Genomic DNA, 25,078 nt, shown 5'->3' with positions numbered 1-25,078 from the left:
GTCATCATCTGCAGTATCCCGTGACATTAAGTCATACATAGAGGAAGCATACAGATCTCAAAAGCTGAACGTTCCGACAGGGATTACGGCGCACTCTGCGAGGAGCGCGGAGACCAATGCGGCTCTGCGAAAGAATGCTCCACTTGAGGAAATATGCAGAGCCGCCACCTGGTCTTCTCTTTCTACGTTCGTTAGACACTACCGTCTACGCACCTATTCTTCGGCCTCGGCTGCCTTCGGAAGAAGAGTGCAACAGCATGTAGTGGAGGACGAAGATCTTGTCCCGCCCGAGAACTAGGGCACTGCTTGGGGAGCACCCAAGATATCCTCCACCTCAGAGGGAGAACGGACCTTTGGACACTCACCGTGAAGGGTCCTTCTCCTCTGACGGCAGGAGGACATCTTTCCCTCCCAAGATCTTCAGGGACAGTAGGGATCTATTTCTCTCCTGAATCTTTACTGTCCTTCCGTATTTTTTTCTTTGTGTCTTCTAACCATTTATGCTCTTGTTTTTTACATATTTTTGAGAGTATTTCGAGGCAGACGTTAACGAGTTTTTTCCGAGATGCTGGATTAATACTGCTGAAGGGAGTCACCCGAACTGAGGAGAGAGAGGGTGGTCCCACCTACCAGAGGAAGAGGAAGAAAATTCTACTTCCTGCCTCCCCGATAGGATGGTGGGAAACACCCAAGATGTTCTCCTGCCGTCAGAGGAGAAGGACCCTTCACGGTGAGTGTCCAAAGGTCCGTTTCCATCCTAAGCAGAGTTACACCTTTCTAAGCCCATTGACTTGAATGGACTTTAAAAGGTGTAATACCGTTTAGGATGGCACTGCAGTTGATCTGATTTGCATCTCTTGTTGTGTGAGTAATGTCTCATTATCTGTATGTGTTTGATTTTATGGTTCCAGCAACTGTTTTAGAGCCACTTGCTGGAACCAAGGGTCTACTATTACCCTCTTAGCCACTGGAGAAAAGTCTGGCTCTATCTAATGTTTGGATTTTACCGTTCAAGTTTTATTTGTTGTTTGTACATGACTACCAGCAAAGACATGGCTCTGGGTGCTTGGCTAATAGAATATGGCCAGCAGTAAAGCTATGATACTTTTGTGGTCTACAACAAACTGAAAGGTGGAGTATTCCACTCATGCTGCTCCTGGAACCTGGCTATTTCTTTGTTGGTAGGATGCCAACTTAGTGGCGATTTAGGGGTGTAACCTGGGGTTGGTGGGGCTTGGAAGGGGCCTCAGAAAGATATAATGCCAATGTGGGGATTCAAGGGACTGCCTTGCAGTGGCTTGTCTCTTTTCTCCATGGTTGGGGACAGAGAGTGGCGCTGGGGGAGAGGTTATCAGCATGTCAATTTTTGGTGTGCAGCGTCCCCCAGGGGGTGTTACTCTCCCTATTGTTGTTTAATCTCTACATGCGCCCTCTCACCCAGCTGGAACAGAGTCTCGGACTGGGTTGCCATCAATATGTGGATGACACCCAGTTGTATCTGTTGATGGACGGACGGCCTGGCTCTGCTCCCGAGGTCCTAAGTAGAGCATTGGGGGTTGTGTCTGGATGGGTGAAGCAGAGCAAACTGAAGTTGAACCCTATGAAGAAGGAGGTCCTGTACCTGGGCCATGGGGGGATAGATATGGGGATTCAGCTCCTGGCCTTTGAGGGGGCACGACGTGTCTGTTTCATCTGTCAGGAGCCTTGGTGTGACACTGGACTCCTCTTTGTCAATGGAGGCCCAGGTCAAGGCAGCTGCCAGAACTGCCTTTTTCCATTTTCAGCAGGCCAGGCAGCTTGCCCCCTATCTCTCTACCCATGACCTAATGACAGTGATCCATGCAACGGTCACATCCAGATTAGATTACTGTAACTTGCTCTACACAGGACTTCCCTTTGGCCTGACCTGGAAAGTGCAGTGGGTCCAAAATGCTGCTGCTTGTGTCCTGATAGGAATTTCTTTCAGGGCACATGTGACTCCAACTCTGCAGCAGCTGCATTGGCTCCCCATGGAATTCCGGATCATGTTCAAGGTTCTGGTTGTGACCTATAAAGCCCTAAATGGACTGGGATCAGCATACCTGAGGGACTGCCTCTCCCCATATGTACCTCAGAGAGCTCTTAGATCTGCAAGTAAACACCTACTGGTGGTCCCTGGCCCCAGGTAGGCTCAGCTGGCCTTGACCAGGGCCAGGGCATTTTCTGTCCTGGCCCCAACCTGGTGGAACCCTGTCGGAAGACACTCGGGCCTGCCAAGATCTTGTAACTTTTCGGTGGACCTGTAAGACAGAGATGTTCCACCAGGCATATGGTTGAGGCCAACACTGGATCCATCTAATTAGCCTCCCTGCCGGTCTCCTGTCATTGGGGGGGAGCATATGGTCCATCTGCCTCCCCATGCTTCAGGAGTTAGAGGTTCACCAACCCACACCTCCACCCTTTTCTTCCCTTGTGTATGGTGGGCAGGGGAAGGGGAAAGGGTGCCCCATCTGGAATGTGGATATCCATGTTTGCACTGAGATGCTATTTAATTGTTTTTGTCTATTGTACCTTATTTATGATTGTAACCTGCCCTGAGCCTACTTGTGGGGAGGGCAAGCTAAAAATCCAATAAATAAATAAATATAATGCCACAGAGTCAAGCTTGCAAAACAGCTATTTTCTCCAGAAGAACAGATCCGTCATATGGAGATCAGATGTAATTCTGGGAGCTCTCTAGGCCTCACCTGGAGGTTAGTAACCCTACTTGTTGGATATGTTACAGCATAACTGTTTATGTGAAGTATGCCAGATTTCTATTTTTGTAGGCATCTGAGTATAATAGATTATGTTCCTGAAGTGAGCTGTGACTGGAGTTACCAGGTCCCCTTAGCCTCTAGGCGGTAGGTGGAGGGACCTGGCACTTTCCTCCTCACTGGGCCCATGATGCTGTTTGCACTTGTGCAAAGCGCATGTGCTCCTGTGGCTGCGTGATCACATCACTATTATGCAGGCACCAGGGAAACAAAATTGTATAAACTAGGGTTACCATTCCCCTGCCAGGGGCGGGGGATCCCCTGCTCCCACCCTTCTGCCCCCATGGCCACTTACTTGGGTGGTAGGGTGCACACTCCACTGGAGTGCACCCCCGGGGTGCACCCTGAGCTGAGCTGCGCTCCCAGAGCCGAACTGCACACCCTGTGCGCCCCAAGCTGAGCTGAGCCAAGCCGTGTGGCTCAGCTTGGGGCATGCGGTGCAGCTTGGTTCAGGGCACGTGGCGAAGCTCGGCCCGGGGCGCATGGCTTTGGGTACAGCAGGAAAGCAGGGGGCATGCTCCTATGCCGTGACAGCAGGCAGCAGCAAGAGCAGGCCGCTCTTGTCACCACTGCTGCTGCCAACGCCAGCTCTTGCCTCTTGCTGCCATGGCCCCTGAGAGCGAGCGGGCGGGCAGGCGGGAGGTGGTGACAGCGGTGGTGGTGGTGAGCTGCAGCAGCAAGAGCTGGTGGCAGCAACAAGGCCCCCCTTTGACCCGGGGCGCCCTTTGACCCCACGTGATGACATCACTTACGGAAGTGATGTCATCGTGCGAGCTGGGAGCATGCACGTGCGCTGTGCACGCATGCAGAGAGAGGAAGCCAGGGTAAGTGCTGGCTCCAAATCCCCCATCAGGAGACTACAGGGACCTGGGGATCCCCTGTTGAGGGACTCCAGGTCCTTGGCAAGTATAGTATAAACAGTTACTCCACTGTCATATGTAATATATAACAATACAAAATACAGTGTTAAGCATATGCATATATATTAAAGTGCTCAAGTGCTCTTACAGCAATAGTAAACCATAAACAATAAAAGATGTATAAATATTCCCCTAAGGGAATTACCATAATTCAATCATCTCTGCATACATCATCTTGATGGCAAACATCAATTAAACAATTATTGCCTATGTTATATAATAAATACAAACTTATGGTTGTTGTGGGTTTTCTGGGCTGTATTGCCGTGGTCTTGGCATTGTAGTTCCTGACGTTTCGCCAGCAGCTGTGGCTGGCATCTTCAGAGGTGTAGCACCAAAAGACAGAGATCTCTCAGTGTCACAGTGTGGAAAAGATGTTGGCAGGTCATTTATATCTACTCAGGAGGCGTGGGGTTGAGCTGAGTCATCCTGTAAGAGTTTCCCAGGGTGTGGAATGCTAATGGCGGGAGGCTTCACTGTATCCTGAGGAGGTTCTTTTGTATATGGATTGGTGCTTGATGTGCTAATCTTCTCTGCAGGGCTATTGTCGAGTATAGAGTGTTTTGTTCGCCTGGTGTTTTTCAGAACTGGAAACCATGCTCTGTTCATTCTTGAGGTTTCCTCTTTCCTGTTGAAGTTTTGCTTATGCTTGTGAATTTCAATGGCTTCCCTGTGTAGTCTGACAAAGTAGTTGGAAGTGTTGTCCAGTATTTTGGTGTCCTGGAATAAGATACTGTGCCCTGTTTGAGTTAGGCTATGTTCAGCCACTGCTGATTTTTCAGGTTGTCCAAGTCTGCAATGTCTTTCATGGTCTTTTATTCTTGTCTGGATGCTACGCTTTGTAGCCCTGCAGAGAAGATTAGCACATCAAGCACCAATCCATATGCAAAAGAACCTCCTCAGGATACAGTGAAGCCTCCCGCCATTAGCAATCCACACCCTGGGAAACTCTTACAGGATGACTCAGCTCAACCCCACCCCTCCTGAGTAGATATAAATGACCTGCCAACATCTTCTCCACACTGTGACACTGAGAGATCTCTGTCTTTTGGTGCTACACCCCTGAAGATGCCAGCCACAGCTGCTGGCGAAACGTCAGGAACTACAATGCCAAGATCACGGCAATACAGCCCGGAAAACCCACAACAACCATCGTTCTCCGGCCGTGAAAGCCTTCGACAATACATAAATACAAACTTTCTGCACCATTTTCTTATGAGTAGATTCAGCTAAATAAAAGACTGAAAATCTAAATTCCATTTCATTTCTGTGTTTTTCAAAAAAGTGATGGGCCAATGGCGCCTCAAAATTCTGCCCCGTTTTACTACAATGGAAAGTCTGTTGGATCTTTAAGCTGGACACTCTGATCTCTAGGCTGGATTCTCTGAGATGGATCTATCATGTTATCTTTAAGTGATGTGAGTCTGTTACACTTGTTTCTATTAGTATTCTATGTGCCTTTAAATTTTATAAGAGCGGTTCTGTGGTTTGTGTATTTAAGGCTTGTAGGCAGGATTGATGAGCTCATGGAAGCCACAATATGGGCACTATGAGAGATAGCAGCATTAGTACATATGAGAAACTGAGAGATAGTAGCATTTGTAGATGCAGTAAGTAGTCTTTTTTATTATCCCATATTGTTTTATTTAACATAACATGGCTGTTATAACAGGTAGTGGCATATATCTTGTTGATTCTTTGCTAGGTAATTGGGTTACACCTATCCCTGCCCCTTGAGAAAGAGTGGACTGAAACAAGCCTAGTTATTACTGGCAGCTCGTCGGGCTGGAGGGGTAGTAGGACCATCATCCATACCCCAGGATTATGTGTAATAACTTATGAAAAGGAAAGAGAATTTAATTTATTATTTACTTTAGTTTTAGTTGCCTTTATACACAATACTTACCTGTGAACTGATATTGGTACGGGTCCTACAGTTTCTGCAGTGTGCAGGAGCAGCACCAGGGTTTTTGGCGCCTGCGGCTGGCTGGAGGGCCGGGCGCGTGCGCACACACACACGCGCATGCACCAGCCTGCGTGATGACGTCACGTGTGGGTGGCCTCCCAGCTCTCCTGCTCGGTTGCCCTGTGCTGCCCCAGACGCCTGCCTGTGGCTGCTGCGCCCGGCCGGGGGCGTGTGCTGCCGGTGGTGGTGGTGGGGCAGGGTGGGGCAGGAGGGCTGGGAGGCTGCAGCTCCGTGGCACACTCTCCCGCCTCCAACACCTCCTCTGGCACCCCCTCCGGCGCCTGGCGCCCTGAGGCAACCACCTACCTGTCCTCAATGGGTGCGCTGGCCCTGGCAGCGTGGGTGTCTTCAGCTTGGATATTGGACAGACAGCTAGCCCTACTGGACAGTCCTTGCACTGTGTTAACTTAACACTTATATATTGTACAGCAAACTATACAGTACTGGTTCTTCATACTGTACTCTCACGTTACCACCTTGGTGCTGCATGGAGTGATAAAACAGTGAATTGCCTTTGTTACTGGTATTTCTTTTTTAATATATAGCCTATTTGACTATATCTTGGTGTCATCATTGTATTTATTGTGTTTATTCAGCTCTGTATTTATTGTTATTTATTGTATGTTTATATTTATTATTATATAACATAGGGAGTAATTGTTTAATTAATATATGTCACTGTGGCTGAGATGATTGAATTATGGTCATTCCCTTAGGGGAATATTTAGACATCTTTTTATTGTGTATTGCTGTAAGAGCGCTTGAGCACTTTAATATATATGCACATGCTTAACACTGTATTTTGTATTGTTATATATTACATATGAGAGTGGAGTAACTGTTCATACAATTTAATATCCATGGTGAGGTGATTCCTCTTGTATATGTTCTATTGGTTTACCAGCGTGCCTCTTGCTCATTAGTCTTCATTGGTTAATAACCCATTCAGGTTTCCTGTTTGAGACAGTTCCTATGTGTGTGCTGTTGAATGAACTAATTAAAGATCAAAATCAAAGATGGACTTGTTAGGTTGGCATGGCATCTCTATATACTATAAGTATAGGTATTGCTGCTGTTTGTGTGTGCTGTAACTCAAGGTGGCAGAATATAGGAAGAAATGGGTTAGCCAGGATTTTGATCAGAAACTTAAAAAAAGGGGAGGTGGGGAACCCCTGTAAAATAATAGCTCTTTTAGCTACTTTTTAAAGGCTGTATATTTAGGTATGGGAATATTCAATGGAAATTTTAGTTAGGATGCCAAAAACAACTTCTTTGCACAGTCTATGGAACACCCAGGTGTTTCAGGTTTATTAGCAAGTTCAATGTGTAGAAAATGAGGGGAAATCATGGCCAAGTATTCCATCACAAAGTGCTGGAAAGTGCAGAAAACTGAGAAGGCTGAAATGATAGGACTGCATTTCTTTTCTTTCTTTTTTTTTAAAGAATTTTTTATTGGATGGGTTTACAAACATACATATAAAAATCATTATCATTATTCACCCCATTGCATTTTCCCCATCCCCCCCCCCCTTTTCTGGTGACTCCCAGCAGTTTTCCATACCCAACTTAATCTAAAAAGTATATCATATAACTTCTTAAGGTCTATAATAATAATGTAATAATGTAATATATATCTATATTATACCTATCAAATCTCTTTAATAATCTTAACAATCTACACTAACTATATTGCTTATCTTAGTTAAAAATATAAAAATTATATAAGCAATAATAGGTACATATACTAACTAAAAAAAACCTACATATATATATGTAACATACTATTCCTTACATACCAATTAACTATATTATCTATATTTCACATATACTCCCTATAACCTTATTACTCATAATTATACTCCCCTGTAAATATACTATACTAATCCAATAAAATACAGTAAAATATGCCCCTTTTTAACCTTAAGTAAGTTTCTATCTCCCCTACTTCTCCAAAGACCACAGTTTCCCCTTCATGTCCCACTTTTTCTCCACATATTTCTTAAATTTTTCCCAGCTTAATGTATAGTCCAATTCTTCTTGTTCTTTCAATTTCCTTGTTAATTTGTCCATTTCTGCCATATTCAAGACTTTCAAAATCCAGTCTTCCATAGATGGTATCTCCTGAGTCTTCCACATCTGTGCGTAACACATTCTTGCCGCCGTAATCATATAAAACACCATAACTCTGTCCATTTTATCAAAATCTTCTAGGTTCATACATAATAACAGCAATTCCGGGGTTTTATTTATATTCCTTTGTAAAATATCTGACATAACTTTAACTATATCCCCCAGAACTGCTTAGCCTTATCACAAGTCCACCACATATGATAGAATGAACCTTCATGCTGTTTACATTTCCAACATTTATCAGACATCTGGCTATTACCATTGGCCAACTTCTTCGGTGTTAAATACCATCTATACAACATTTTGTATACATTTTCACGCACAGTGGTACATGCTGAAATCTTAACTACATTTTTCCATACCTTTTCCCAAGCTTCCATTGAAATTTCCTTATTACAGTTTATTGCCCATTTGACCATCTGAACTTTAACAACTTCCTCCTCTGTAAACCATTTCAGTAATATCTTATATATTTTAGAAATTATTTTCTTCCCCCCCTGAAGCAAACAATTCTCAATTTCAGAGTTTTGTAGTCTAAAACCATTTTTCCTTTTGTCTTTCTCATATAGGTCTTTTATCTGCATATATTGAAACCATCCATATTGGAATGGCAATTCTTCATTACCTTTAAGCATATAGTTATTCTGTTGTATCTCAAGAATTTCTTTATATGTCAACCAGTCTTCCCCTGCATATTCTGTTCTTGGATTTACTACTTCCGCAGGGATAATCCACATTGGTATAGTCTCTTCTATATATTTCTTATATTTAGTCCATACAGCAAACAAGCTTCTTCTTACATAATGATGTAAAAGCATAGAATCTGCTTTTACTTTGTCATACCATAGATATGCATGCCATCCAAAGAGTTTATTATATCCTTCCAGTGCTAACAACTTCAAATTCTTCAATGTCATCCATTCCTTTATCCAGTCCAGACATATCGCTTCATGGTATAATTTAAAATTTGGTAATTGTAGTCCTCCTCTATCTTTCGCATCGTAGAGTACTTTCATTTTAACTCTGGGTTTCTTTCCAGCCCAAACAAAGTTTAACATCGTTCTCTGCCACTTCTCAAATTGTTTACTATCTTTAACAATAGGTATTGTCTGTAGTAGAAACATCATTCTTGGAAGAACATTCATCTTAATTACTGCAATACGACCTAACCATGACAAGTTCATTTTATTCCATCTAATCATATCTTTATCTATTTGTTGCCATAACTTGTCATAGTTATTCTTATATAAGTCAATATTCTTCACTGTCACTTCCACTCCCAAGTACTTAACCTTGTTCACTACTTCACATTCCACCTTGTCCATCAACTCCTTTTGTTGTTTAGTCATATTTTTGCACAATATTTTGGACTTCAGCTTATTAATTACAAAACCCGCTACATCTCCAAAATCCTTCATTTTCTTCATCAATTTTGGCATGCACTCTATTGGATCTTCCACTATCACCATTATGTCATCAGCAAAAGCTCTTACTTTGTATTCAAATCCTTTAGTCCTCAATCCTCTTATTGAATTGTCTTCTCTTTTATTTGCCTAAGTAAAATCTCCAGTACCATTACAAACAGAAGTGGGGAGAGTGGACACCCTTGTCTTGTTCCTTTTCTTATTTCCAACTTTTTGGTTACATCCGAGTTAACAATTATATTTGCAGATTGGTTTTTATATATTGCCTTTATTGCTTGTATAAATTTCTCTCCCAACTGCATCTTCTCCATTGTTGCAAACATAAAATCCCAGTTCAAATTGTCAAACACTTTCTCCGCATCCACAAAGAAGAAACCAACCTGCTTCCCTGGATTTTTATCATAGTACTCAATAGCATTCATCAACACTCGTAAGTTATCTTTTATTTGTCTTTCCGGTAAAAAGCCGGCTTGATCTTCATCAATAAATTCCACTAGCCAAGTCTTAAGTCTTTCCGCTAGTATCTTTGCAAATATTTTATAGTCATTATTAGTTAGAGATATTGGTCTATAATTCTTAACATTACTTAAGTCTAATGTCTCCTTCGGTATCAATGTAATATTAGCCTCATTCCATGTATTTGGCATCTCGACCCCTTCCAATATTCCATTCATCATTTTTTGCATCAGTTGTTTCAAGTCCTCTGCCATCACTTTGTAAAATTTTGCAGTAATTCCATCTGGTCCCGGAGCTTTACCAACTGTAGTAGCTTGTTTTGCTTGTAACACTTCCATTATTGATATCTCAGCACTATGCTTCTCTTTCAACTTCTCCGGTACCTTTGGTAAGTCAATCCTGTCAAAGTAGTCTCTTATCTTTTCATGATCCACTATTTTTTTCTGATATAACTTGGCATAATATTTGTAGAATGCTCTCTCAATCAATCCTTGATCATATAATTCCTTTCCCTCTTCTGTAATCTTATTACTCTTTTCTCTCTCTTTTTCTTTAATTGCCACGCCAAATATCTCCCTGGTTTATTAGCTCCTTCAAATGATCTTTGCTTCATTTTCTTCAACTCCCACTCCAATTCTTTATTTTCCATGGCTCTAATCTGATCTTGCAGTAACTTTATTTCATACAGCAATTTCTTTTTACCTGGTCTCTTTTTCATTTGCTGTTCAACTTGAATAATTTTTTCCTGTATCTCTTTTAATTTCGCTTCTTTTTTCCTCCTCTCTCTGCCATTTAAGTCCATCAAAACACCTCTAATTACAGCTTTATATGTGTCCCAGACCATATGCGTTGGCACCTCTTTATCCACGTTAGACTGAATAAAAAACTTCGTTTCGCTTCTCAACACCTCAACATATTCTGGGTCACTCAGAAGATCCTCATTAATTCTCCATCTCCATTTCTTGTGTTTCATTCCAAATCTCCACATCACTGGATTATGATCCGAGCTAACTTTTGGTAATATATCAGTCTCTTTTGTAAACACTACCAGTTCTTTAGACGCCCAGATCATATCTATTCTCGAAAAAGATTGGTGTCTAGATGAAAAAAAAGTATACTGCTTCAATTTAGAATTATATTTTCTCCAAACATCTTCTAAATTTTCTTGTTCCTGAATTTCAAAAAAAGACTTTGGTAATTTCCCCGTCCTTACTTTACTTGTTTATAGACTTTTATCCAATTGCAAATCTACCACTCCATTAAAGTCTCCAGCTATAATTACCTGGTCATAAGTCCACTGCTCTATTTGTTCTTGTAAATCCTTGAAAAATATATCTTTGGAGCCATTTGGCGCATATAGTCCAAGTACCATAGTTTTCTTTGCATTACATAAACATTCCACAGCCAGGTATCTTCCATTTTTATCAGACACAGTTAATTTAGGTTGTAGTTCTTCTTTTATATATATAACAATTCCCCTCTTTTTTTTGCTTTGTTGCCGAAACAAATTGTTTTCCTAACTTTTTGTTAATCAGATATTTAACATCTTGATCCCTAATATGAGTTTCTTGTAGACAAATCAAATTACTTCTTTATTTAGCTAACCAATGTAACACAGCTTTACGTTTAGAGGGTGAATTAAGTCCATTAACATTCCATGAAATTAATTTGTACTCCATAATTATAATCTGGATGAGCTAGGAAAGTCTTTTCTATTTTCCATCAGAAAGACATCCATTGCATATTTCGATTTGATCACTTGTCTCCCTGATTGAAATTCAAAAGTCACTCCTTCCGGTAGCTCCAATCTATATCTAATTTCCGCTGCCCTTAGCTTTTGTGTTAAGTCTCTATACTTTTTCCGATCCTGGAGTACTTTACGTGGTACTTCTTTCATAATTCGAATCCGTGTCCCGGCTACCTTCAATGGAGTTTCAAAATGTCTTCTAATAATTTCCTCCTTCATTCTCCTTGTGGTCAATTGGACAATAATATCTCTCGGTAAGTTCTTTTGTTCCGCATATTTTGAATTGACTCTATATGCGATATCCAAATGGGTCATCATTTCCTCCTCTGTTTGCCCCCAAAATTTTGCCAATATTTCAGCTACTTGTTTAAGGGCAGATCCATCCATTTTTTCTGGAACTGCCCTCATGCGAATCTGTCTGTCCATTGCTTTGCATTCCATCATCACTATTCTTTCGCCCATACCCATAGTCTCATTTTGTATAGCCTCTGTTTTTTTCTCCCCATCCTGCACCAACTGCTGCGTTTCTTGCACCTTTTGTTGGGTATTCTGTAAATCTGTTTTTATTGCCTCCATCTCCTTTTTAACTTCCATAATTTCCGATTTGATTGCTTCTTTCATTTCCGTCATTAAATTTTGCTGTAATTTTTGTATCATCTCCCAAATCTCTTTATTTCCATCTGTTATTTTCTTATCCAAATTTTCAATAGCAGCCTGCCAGTCCTTTTTTTTTTTTTGGAGGCCATCGGACTTGCCCTTAATTCAGAGCCTCTCACCTGCCGAGACCCTTCACTCTCAGGGCTAAAAGTGTTCTTGCCGGATTTCTGACTAAAACCCGGGGGCTGTGGGCGATCTGAAGGCCCCCCAGCCCAAAAAACAGCACCTCGGATGATCCGGAGCTCCGAATCACGTCGGTCTCTCCATTACCCCGAACCAGAAGTCAGGACTGCATTTCTACATGTAATAGGGAAAGCAACTTCAAAGAATTTGCAAGGACCAAGCCTAGAGAAATCACTGGAATTAGTGCTTGATATAGGCTGTCCAGTACAGAGGACCCTGTGTTGTGAAAAGTTTAATGATAGCAGTATGACTTTTTAAATTTATTTTGCTGCCATTTCCCCAAATTATTACATAAAAATATAGAGTATCCTAGGGATGGTTGTCTGATATTTTGAATTGATAGTGTCGCTGAAAATAGAATATAAGTTCTAAGAAAGCAAATGAAAATACAGTGTTTCTTATATTGCAAAAAGCCCTGGATGATTGTTGTCTCAAAAATACATTTTGTGTTTATTTTTTTTAAGTGTTCTAGGTGACAAAAGGAACTGTTTGAACATTCATTCAGATTAGGCTTTTCAGTTGCCTGCTAGTGGCGGACAATCGCTGAGGGGTTTGCCCCATTGCCCATCGATGGCAGGCAATGGGAGGAGCCACTGGTCGGCAATCTGGGAAAATACACACTGGGTGCACTGCCAGTAGGGTGCAAGAATATCACTTCCTGAAGTGACATCGTCATTCCAGCCACAGACATGCTCCTGCATTTCATTGGGGCCAATTTTGGCCCCAGTCAGACCAGGATAAGTCCTGTATGAAGTGTGGGACCACCCCCATGGCCAGCATGATGACTTCACTTCCCAGAGCATGAGTATGAAAACAAACATGCAGAAGGCATGAGTTAAGTGCCAGGTCCCACCTCCAGACCTGGAGAGTATAGGGTCCTGGCTAGAGATGGGCACGATCCAAAAAAAATTAATGATTCAGCTGATCGTGGATCGGCGCCTGCAATGATCCCGAATTAATGATCCACACTGATCATCTCCCATTCCCGAACCGTGGATCATGGATCATGGAGGCCAAAGCGGGGCACGCAGCAGCCCTGGCACCAGAGGAGATAGATCCACTAAAGTCAAGCACAATTGTACTCTCTCTCTCTCTCTCTCTCTCTCTCTCCAAAGGCTGGCAAGTAGCAAGCAAGAGCTCTGTCCCACTCCACTGCTCGCAGAAAGTGAAACCCAGCCTGGGAGCCCATGGCCTGGGTCCCATTCAGCAACACAGGAGGTCTGTGTTTGGCCATCAGAGCTGCCTATCAGGGTTTGCAGGAATAAGATTGGAGTGCCCCGGCTACAGAACACCCCTTCCCCCTCCCTCTCCTGGGTGTCTTCTCCCAACTGGTGACTGCTTTGCTGCTCCATGGCTGGAAGGAATCCCTGCTGATCAAGGAAGGCTGGGCTTCCATTTGGGTTTCCAGGGCGACAGAAGGAGGGCAAACAGAGCTCAGGCATTCCCCTGGCTCCGTTGCCAGAGGAATAGATTGCTGGCGCCTGAGTGTCTGGATCCCCTGTCCGAGCCCGATCGCCCCAATCCAGGCCCCTCCTGATCGCTGGATCATTGGCCGTGGTCGATCACGATCCGCTGGGTCACGATCACACGATCGCCATTATCGTGGGTTTTTTTCAATCACAATATGGATCATGCCCATCTCTAGTCCTGGCAACTGTAATTCAGATGCAGGCCAATATAGCTTATGGCCCAGTCTTTGAACACCTGTATAAACACCCTAGTATCAGAATGCTGGGGTACTATCCTTTTTGTTCCACTATTTTGTATAAACACTGAGAAAGGCAACACAACTTTTTATGCTGTTATGTAACACAGTATAGGATTTATTAGGCAAGAACAAAAACATGGGAGTAAATATTGTCAAATATTGTCAGGTCTTCTGCTGTAGTGGGAGATCACCCTTGTCATCCAGTAGGCCAGTGGGTGGCAGGATAAAGCCATTTGGTCAATGACATGACTAGGGTTGCCAGTCCCCCGCTGGAGGCAGGGAATCCCCAGCTCCCACACTCCTCCCCCTGCCCCACCTACCTGGCTGGCGGGGGAGGCATGGGCCTTTCAGGGATGCACTCCGAGGTGGCACGGTACACTCCCACAGGCCCAATCTGGCTTGATCTGGGCTCAATTGGGATGGACTGGGCCATTGCAGCGTGGGGGACACTCCCACACTCAACAGTAGCCCAATGAGGGCTGATTTGGGCTTGAATTGGGCCAATTTGGGCCTGAATCAGCCTGGATTTGGTCAGATCAGGCCACCGTGGAGCACGGGAGCACTGCTGCTCTCCACAGCAGCCTGATTCCGGCCCAATACATGCTGATTCAGGCCTGATTCAAACTGATTCAGCCTGGATCGGGCTGCTCCGGAATGTGGGAGCTGGTCACGTAAGTGGCATTCAGGGTGAAAGGTGGGAGCGGGGGATTCCCTGCCCCCACCGGGGGAATGGGATCCCTACCTGTGGCCTGGCTGATTCTGCAACCTCACCTTCCACCGGTAGGCTGAAAGGAAAATGTAGGAAGGGTTTTGAACAATTTATGTCTGTATTTATTTCCATACCTGATTTTTGCAGCATAAAGTATCAGCTGCTACTTTTAATATAGCGCCTCACAATTCCTCACTCTTGCACAGGGATATAAATTACCTGTTAGAATCTGATGCTGATATGGCTGGACACTTTAATAAGAGTCATACAGAGCTCTCTTAAGCAGAACTACTTTGGTGTTTTGACAACTGTGTTCCTTAAATGTGGGCTTGTGTTTGAGACTACTCTAGTCCATTCCAGGATCTGGTGTAGGCAGGGACAGGGGAAGGAAGGAAGCTGTAACTGCACCTAGAGAGAAGGAAGGAATGAGACTGATTAAAACTGTGCCTCTATTAGAAACAATGTTGCCTCATCATTCTTTAGTATTAAGGATACAAGGCTACTCAAAACCCTATTCAGGTCTCTTCAATGGTTCTTACTTCTAGGAAAGTGTTCTTAGGAATGCACTTATAATGTATTGTTCCATTTTATACATTCATTATTTTTATTTATTTTGGAGGTTTACATGTCACCTTTCCAGAGAACTTGCTTGAGACAGTTTACAAAATAAAACAAACTAATTAAAATTTTTTAATGCAGCTGCCTAGACTACAAGGACAATGACTACTAACACCTTGTTTTCAGAATCATTTACTATTCCATTCTAAACTAGGATAGAAACGTTTGTACTGAAGTTCTGATTGCCAGACTTAAAACACACACACACACCCCAATTTTGACAGCTGTTGGGAAATCAGACATCCCAGATGATTTGTGGAAAGTTTTACCCTGGGTTGGTCTTTAAAGCATCTGTAGTTTCCTTGCTAACAAATAACCCGTTTAAAGGAGCCCTTTCAGACAGGGAGGTTTTTTCCAACATATGCAAATGTAAACTGCAAATTTTTAAAAAATGTTCCTAGTTTTTAAAATGTACAGGTGGTAATGGTTTTATAAGAATTTATTTCTCATTTTCCACTGTCTGCTTTTATCCTGAATTTAGTTTCTAATCAATCATTTTGATCCAGCCATAAAAAATTCCTAAGGCGATCAGTGCTTCCTCATCTCTGAACCCCTCATAACTGATTTCAAGGGAGGCAGTGTTGCTGTCATGTACCCCTTCTGTATGGATCCTGTAGAAAGACATTGCCAGTGTGGATTGCAACCTGACCATTTACAAGCAGTTTCTGTGACAGAACAGGAAGCCATGGATCAGTCCTCAGAAATCCAAGCAAGTGACTAACATCACTTTGATAGTAAATGCACATAAGATAGGGCTGCTAGGGTGCAATCTTAGGGATATTTAAAAGGAACATTCCATTTAATTCAATGGGATTAATTTCTGAAATAAAATACTTAAGACTGAGCTACAAAAGGACTTAAGAGCATCCTCTGTAACTAGCTAGGATGTATCAGTGATTTCTAACGATCCTGATGTTCCATTGTGTGAAAAGTTGGAACTACCTTTAAGAACAGGGTGCCCTCATGACCCGAAGATAACTTTGGTAATAGTCTGAGCACCATGACAGAAGAATTTGTAATATAGAAATAGGCCTTTTCTGCACAGGTGGTGATTTACTCCTCTCTTTTTGAGTATTCACTCCTCAAGGATCGAATTTGTTTTGGCCATCTACCATTCCACATGCCGCTTTTAATCTCAGTATAGGTACTGCCTTTTTTGTCCACACCACCATGAAAATGAGGGCTATGTGGTGAGGTGTGGACATCATCGTTTTGCGTCACTGTTAGCATCACTAGTGCTGTCACATCACCACCACCCCTTTGTAAAAATGTCTGTGTATGCCAAGTTGCATTACTATGTTATGATGTTATGACAAAGGCACTCAGCACTAAGGCATTAGCACTGGGGGAAAAAACAAAAGCAAAAGAAAAACAAAAGCAAAGGAAACCCAACATGGTGCATATGCAACGTTAGCGCAGAGGAACCCCAAACACAGAACCTTTCACTCAAAAAGCATATCCATGTAACCACAACATAACTTTGTAATGCAGTTGTTATTGTATTGTGACGTTGTAATGTCATTATACTTGTTTTTTAAAAAATCTCCAATATATAACAGCCATATTTCGTGTAGAAATTTTTGTTTAGGATTATGACTCACCCCCTTGCAGTCCAAACCGGAGAACCGAGCAAAAGAAAGCCTGTCTTGGGAAAGATGGGGGTGAGGGGAAGGAGGAGCTGAGAAGAGGATGGAGAGAATAATGAGTGAGGTGGCCTGCAGAGCTGGGGAGGGGGGAGGTCATAGCAGAGGGCAGAAAAAACAAAAGGAAAATTCTGCACTATTGAAAAAGCAGACTCAAGACCATATTGAGAAAGAAACATTGAGGAATATGTGCAGACTGAAAATTCGAAGAGAAACCTTGAAAAAACCATATTGAAATCTGAAGGGGGAGTTCAGCATGTGGAATTCAGAAGAAAACACCAGTGGTACAGGGCCAGAACCAGCAAAACTTGTTCATGCAGAAAAGGCCATAGTCAGCACTACCAAAGATTTGGCTGACCACCAGTGAAGCAAGAAAAAATGAATTCTGAATTAATGCTTGGGGAAAATAAATGTCATTTCCATTGTTGTTGCATCATTTTGAAAATGGCTCAGAATCTTACATTAGTCAGCCAATAAACTATAGTATAAGGGACCAAACAAAAAAGCTCACTCTATAATTTTCAGGCAAAAGTGTATTTACTATTATTAGAACTATAACTTGAGATCCAAGACTAAAATACACGTGGTAGCTTTTGGCCCAAGCACTGCTTCACATCATCACCTCATGTCAGTAATATCAACCTTGGATGTGAGACAAACAGACAAGCACTCCGTGCTTAATTAATTTTGTATAATGCTTCTGAACTGTGGTATGCAACACCATTATAGGGAGGGCTAGAACAGCCTATTCCTTTTTGTTTGTGTCTCAGCAGCAATAAGCATTATAGACTAACTGAGGAAGCATTTAAACTCTTAACAGCAATATTTAAAGGCTCAGTGTGTTGCAAACTGTAGAGTTTAGTACTGGAAAGGATACAGAAACCAGCAGAAATAATCTTAACTGGGCTAGCATTTCAGTGCTTGATAGGCTCAGAAAACTTAAAGGGTATGAAAATATAAGCACCCAGATGCAGACAAAAAGTGAAGGGTGACTGGGGTCATTTAGAGGAAACCAAAAAACCACCCTCAGAAGGAGAGTCAGGGGCCACACTGGACCATACTGTCTTAAGCCAGTGGTGAAAAAACGTTTACCTGTAAGGAATACTGATGCTTGCTTTCCTAGAAAGGAGGATTGAGGCTATTAAAAGACACAAGAACCTGTGCTGTTGACAGGATTTGGAGTATGGCCTAGAATATTAAGGTCTTTCTCTGCTACAGAGCCTCACTGGAAATCATCCAACTTGCTGAGAACCTGGGGCAGCCCCTGGAGATAGAGTCTGAAAATGTGCTGACAGCTGAATCTAGAATTTTGTGTACTGCTGAAGGCTTTAAGTGGATAATCTTGGAAGCCAGGGGGCACTATCAGAAGGCTAAATGGGGAGGTTGGAAAGATCCTACAGGCAAATGAGAATGTAGACATGGAATAGCAGAAAGTAATTTTTTTGTAGAAAATAACTCATAAAAAGTATCCCTTTGAACTCACACTCTGTTCTGGTTGGAAATTTGGAGCATCAGTATGGACAACAAACTATCGGAAGCAGGTTATATGGCAAACAAAATATTCTTCTATCATAATGGTAATTAAAATAATGTACGTTTAGTAATTTAGAATGCAGTCAGTCCTTGGTTGTTGTTTTTTTAACCTCTTGCATGTTTCAGATTTTGGAGTACACAAACGTGTTTAATCTGAATCACCTTACAAAACCTCCATCAGAGGTTTTGTTCTCTGAGTCAGAGCCTGTAACCTGGAGAAAATGTTCTGTCTCCCTAGTAAGACTGTAGCCTTAACTCTGTTTCCTCCTGTCCCAAATCCTCAGTTTTTACAATCTGCTTCTGGCCTGAGGACATTATGGGGATCTTCTTAGGATTCTAGATGTTTCATATTCTAGTTTTTTGTGCTGTTTTATACTCTTGGTTTTTGTTTACCCAGGTTTATGATTTTATCTTTTGCTTTGTGTGCCACCTTCAGCAGGTCTTTGTAAATGTTTTAAATAAAGTAATGTATTAATGATAATGGGGCCAACAACTGAATTGATGGAACAAAAATGTAAATCACTATGCATATTTAAAAGTGCTGCAGAAAAAAAGTTGTAAAGACCCTATCCTACATTTGTACTCGCTCTGTCAAATGATTCTCAGAATAGGGTAACTATCATAATCTGAGACAATAATGTATTGTTGCAGTCATGCCTGTTGTGTCAGCATCAGGCCAAACATATAAAATTGGAGTATATAATTAGCTTTTCTCTGCATTTGCATCCTTATTTCAGAGTATAGTGTAATAAAATAACTAAACCAACAGTTTAGTAGTGCCCAGTGTCGTGTGATCATCTGGTGATATTAGTAAAAGATTTCATGGTCTAGGCTCTCCACATAATTTCTGTTATATATCATGCATTTATAAAGAGAACAGGAAGAAAGCCATTACAGTAGAATATATTAGGAGTTGATTTTGTTGTTAATTTCCCTGTTGGATACAGTACATGGTAATTTAATTATGATTTAATGAAATACATTAGTGAATTATTGATGTAATAGAGGTCTGTCAAAAAGGTGGCATGGAAATCTTAAAGAAAACTGAATGAAATCCTAAGGTAACATTTGAAAGCATTAAACATCTGGATTTAGGTTCAATGCCAATTAAAAATAAAATTTAACAAATTGAAATAATATTCATATATAGTCATGATTTACCAGATAATTGATCAAATGATCTGTATACTTTGTATCATTTCTGGTATATTAAGAATATTTGGTTTTCTAAATGTAACAAAGACCATGCCTACCATTATGTCAATGTATTGACATAGCAAAATAAACAAAAACAAACAAAAACTGTTCTTTGCTAGATTGCCATAAGCAGTGAACCAGTTCTCATCCATTAGAATGTCAGTGTAGCATCCGGGAGATCCAGGTTTGAATTCCACTTTGCCATGTAAGCTTGCTGGGTGACCTTGGGCCAGTCAATCTCTCTCAACCTAACAACTATTTCACATGGTGATTCCTGTGCAGATAAAATGGTTGAGGGGGAGAATGATGTTGCAACATTCTTTGGGTCCCCAGTATTTACACATACATACATACATACATACATACATACATACATACATACATACATACATACATACATACATACATACATACATACATACATACATACATACATACATACATACATGCATGGGAGGAAAGGCAGCATGGTATAGCCCTATCTCATCAGATCTAGGAAGCTAAACAGAGTCAGATCTAGGAAGCTAAACAGAGTCAGTATGTGGATGCAAGACCACCAAGGAAGACTCTGCAGCAGAAGGCAATGGCAAACCACCTCTTCTACCCACTTGCCTTGAAAGCCCCTTGCTGGGGTCGCCATAAGTTAGTTGTGACTTGATGGCACTTTATACACAAACATACATATATGCATATAAATTAGACTGGACAAATGCCTGTTTTTGGAAAACTGGAAAATAGTTCCCTTTTCTCCAAGCCCATTCCACCTTATTGCTTTCCTAGTGATCTTGGCAGATCACAGCAATTCCCTGCAGGCTCTGCAGACTCACCTCCCATGAAGGTATAAGCCATATCTCCCGCCCCTCATGCCAAACTTACCTAGCAGTGGCAGTTATCACGGCAGCCTCTCTAAAATATCACTGTTGCCCCCTAACAGCAACCACCCTCTTTCCAGGGACCTTTGGATATACAGTTCAGAGAAAGCCTAAGGGCCAAGCTACAAGTGATGAATGACACAGGTTGGGCACTTGTCAGCTTCCCTCAAGTTTTGATGGGAAATGTAGGCATCCTGGTCTTGCAGCTGGGCTCTCCAACTGCTGTCCAATAGACTTTTCAACTGTCACTTGTCCAACATTCCGCCAAGCTGCCTACATTTCCCATCAAAACTTGAGGGAAGCTGACAAGTGTCCAACCTGTGTCATTCGTCACTTGTACTTTGGCCCTCAGAACTCAGAAAGGGCACCTGATGTTCTAGAAAATATATGTGTGTCACTGCTGCAGAGCTTAAGCACAATTATGTGAGCTGTATTGGTGGCCCTGATTAGGGCAGAAAGGTGGGATATAAATTTTGTAAATGAATAATATCTCTGGTAGAGATATTCTGGGACTTGCTCAGAAGCCTGGTTAATGTCGTGAACAGAGAAGAGTGTTGGGGAACAGCCTCATGGAGCTGCTGTTTGCTCTGTCGGGGAAAACTCATATCAGAATCCGTATGTTTCCCCAACAGGGCAAATAGTAGCTCCGCAAGACAGTTTTTGGATGGAAAAATTATTAGGGCAAATCTTCAACTGTCCTTTCCTTGTACTGTGGCCCACCTGCTGTTTAAAGGGGGAAATACTGACAGTTTATGCTGGAACTCTTTGCATAAAATCTGATTTGTCTCTAAAATGTTAGGATGTTGAGAACACATATGAAACATAGAAATGCTGGAAGCAGGGGGACTTAACAGTGGGCACCTCATTCCCCCCTGTATCTCTTCTTTCCCTCCCCTGAACACCCCTGGCCTCTTCCATTTATTTCCCACTCACCTAACCTAACCTTTATATGCCTCCCTTAGTCTTCAGTGATTCCTCTTTCCTCCCCCTGGTGTGGTTGTGGAGAGTGTCCTCAAGTCAGAGTTGACTTATGGCAACCTCTAGTGGTGTTTTCATAGCAAGAGACTAGCAGAGGTGGTTTGCCATTGCCTGCCTCTGCAACTCTGGTCTTTGTTGGAGGTCTCCCATCCAATTACTAACCAAGGTTGACCCTGCTTAGCTTCTGAGTTCTGATGAGATTAGGCTCACCTGGACTATCCAGGTCAGGGCTCCTCCCCCAGTAGCCACTCCTTTTGTTTCTTTTCCTCTCACCTTTTTCTATTCTCCCACCTTCAGGTTCTCCTTTTTCTCTCCCCTTTCCCTTCTTCCTTCCTTCATTTACTTTTTTCCATCTTTCCCCCATCTTTGACTGACAGAAACCAAGATTTGAAAGGCTTGATAGTATTGTTTTGGTTATTTAGTACCCCCCAAATTATTACTGAGATCTCAGAAGATAATCTCATGAGATCAGAGTGGACATTAATCTTTTAAAGCTACAGGTGTCGCTTCTATTATTTTGGTATTTTAACACACACCGCCATGATGTTTCACCCCCATATGTCCTTGGTCCCAGTGTGTGTATTTTTAAATCCAAGTCCTAGTGCCTTGTTCAGAATTATTTTCTCTCTCTTATTCTTCCATCATGCCTAGATCCAGCACAGTTCATGGAAAGTGCTCCTATTTGCTCTTTTATGTTGTTTTATCTTTTTATATAAACCAAAACAGTTGTGCTGAAAAACAGTATATAAATATAGCAAATGAATATTTAAAAGGCCAATTTAAATAATTTTATTTTTTCACAGGGGACTTTTCATTACTCCCCATGATCGAGGACATGTTGCAACGTTGCTTAAATCCTGGCCTGCCCCTGTCATCAAGGTAAGTGGTTTTTTACTCGCAATACCTATTTGTTGTCATGGCTGTCTGGCTTCGCTAAAGCCAAATATCAAAGGGCTATTTTGAATTAAGATTTGCTTATGGGCACAACAATGTATGTTAGTTGAGCTACATCAATAGAATAAACTATATTGTACTGTTATTGACAGCAGTTTGAGGGATCATATACCACAAACTCCTAATAGATGGAAAATCAGAGATACATGCAAACTTACAATCCCTTCCTGTTAACATGCTAATTATTAAATATCAGGGAACATTCAGAGAGGTGATTCCACACCTGTAGTGTGATGCAGAACAGCCTAGCAAGAACTGTGCTACATGTTTCCGCTGAGGATGTTTGCAGAAAGGTATAAAATAAGAATAAAATATTTTAAAATAAAATCAAAGATGTCATTGTTTGTCTTGTGCCAGTAATTTTCTCATTTTGTTCTTAATTATAAAAGATACTTCAGACATTTCAGCAGTATCTGCTGAGACACATTCCTCATTGCTCAAAACATTATTTTTTTGTTTGCCATTTATAAGTTCATCCAGTTCTGAACATGTTATACTTGGCTGTTGGTTGAATCCTACAAGGTGCTATGTCAGAAAATAACTAGCTGTGATCGGCCAGTATCACCATACTGCTGCTCCCTAGAATGAGATATGGCACTAAGGAAGGCCTTGTGTGGCGCATAATGCTGGGGCGGAGGGGAGAACAGAGTGCATAGAGGGGGAGTGATTATGGACATGAGCTGCTGTGGACAGGCAGTTTGGCTGCCGCTATGCCAATAACATCAGTACAATCCAACATTCTTATCTTAATATGTGGACGTAAATTAGGATTGCAGTATGAAATGTAGTATAAAAAATGGGCATGTCCTACTATATGCTGTAAGCATGCGACAACTATTTTCTTTGGCTTGTTCCTTGCTGAGCACTGTTATATCTATGCATATCTATAGGATAATGAATTGGAGGGAAAAATTCTCTTTAGAGGTTCTGTACAAATTTTTCATCAGAATAGTGTCTACTGCAAATACATCAGGAATGATAACACTGATAAGCAATGATTATTTGGTAGTGCTGTGAATTTTCTTGGCTATCTTTGAGTTCTTGGATTCAAGGCCAGCTGCAGTAATTACATATTTTAACAAATATATATATTAATGCTTTTATAGTATATTATATACATTTAACTCTTATAACATCATACAACTATAGCACAGGTGGAGGTGTGGGGCAGCATATCTGCTATCCACATTAGATCCTGGACAGCTGGATCTTCCACACTCAAAGTCCTTCAGCTTGCATCAGTCTGTCTATTTCTCTCTCTCTCTCTTTCCATCACTAACTGCCTGTTTCTGTACATGCACACCTGTCCCCCTGCCTTCAGCGAGAGGGATCACTTCCTCAAATTTTGCTGGCTACTTCAGCAGAGCCCTCAGTGGGGCATCTCTTAACAATGAGTATCCATTTAGAAACATTCACAGTATTCATGTTACTTGATTATTCTTTGGGTGTAGACTTTATCTCCAGTCCCCTTAGGCCAATGCTTGGAACCCTGGGGTAGGCCAGAGAGCCCCTTGCTGCTGGGTCATGAGCTCCTTCAGGGCTGCCATTTTGTGGCTGCCTTTTGGAAGAACTTGCTGCTAAGGGTACCTTGCTTCCTGTTTCTCTTTGTGTGCATGCATAGAAGTATGGCAGGCAAGGTCACTCAAGGAAGAGGATTCCTTCACGGCTCTAAGCTTGTCTTATTCCTTACTACATTATACCTTCTGGTACTTGGCTTGTACTTCATGCCTCCGGCTGAACTGGCCTGCTGCCCACAGTCCTAGCCTTGACATTAGTGGGGTCCTCTTCCTGTCATGTGACTTTGGTGTTGGATTTCTTCCTAACTAAGGCTTTTGGGGTGGCCATTTGGATCTCTGGAGTTGACAGCTCTGTTTCTCAACATGCTTTTATATTTATTTACTGTACAACAAAATGTAAAGTTACTATGTCTCCATAATTGTTTTTATTTTATATGCCACCATTCAGCCATAGACTTTCTGAGTGGCACTCTGTGAATATAAAACGTCAACAATACATAAAAAGTCATAAAATTAATCAAATTCTAAACCAGCCTGTCATAATACCTAGGTAATTCTGCTGTTTTGTAGCAGTAATTTTATTTGGTGGAAGGCAGTGTGGATCAAGTTTATGCTACAGGAACATAAAACTTGATTCTTCACTAACTTGTTAAATTCAAATGGAGGGTCATACTTTCCCTTTTGAGCCTAAATAAACTTATTAATAAGGTTAAAAGTTCATATCTCACATATGACAGAACAGTCTCATATTGTTTCCAATCAACAATACTGTATATTAAATGGGAATGGATATTGTAGCTGATACGTGTTTTGTGATGCTGGGTGACCATCTCTACTACAGGGGAATGTTCTCTTTTCTCAAGGGACTGGATATTATTTCAGGTGTGCTACATTATTATGAAGGCATGCACACAATGGTCCATTGCTATGCTTATGCCAGAGAATCCATAACACATCCTTCCATAATCTGTCCTCTTAGAGCTGATTGTGACAACGACCAGTGATTTTTGCCCCTCCCCCAAGGGATCAAAGTTTCTTTGTTGAGGCAGGACGAAATAGGACTGGGTGTTG

At 41.7% G+C, this 25,078-nt stretch overlaps 1 protein-coding gene across 1 annotated transcript in view; it reads left to right on the top strand.

Moving 5' to 3' along the window:
• Positions 1–25,078, top strand: part of ME1 (malic enzyme 1) — a 201,460-nt gene that overhangs the window by 58,598 nt on the left and 117,784 nt on the right. Inside the window, exon 4 of the mRNA XM_054999642.1 lies at positions 22,340–22,415. Within this exon, the coding sequence (XP_054855617.1) occupies positions 22,340–22,415 (76 nt within the window). The remainder of the gene's footprint in view (positions 1–22,339; positions 22,416–25,078) is intronic.

This window comes from Eublepharis macularius, chromosome 1 (assembly GCF_028583425.1).
Source record: "Eublepharis macularius isolate TG4126 chromosome 1, MPM_Emac_v1.0, whole genome shotgun sequence".
NCBI lineage: Eukaryota > Metazoa > Chordata > Lepidosauria > Squamata > Eublepharidae > Eublepharis > Eublepharis macularius.
This window is presented reverse-complemented; position numbering and strand designations above follow the sequence as displayed.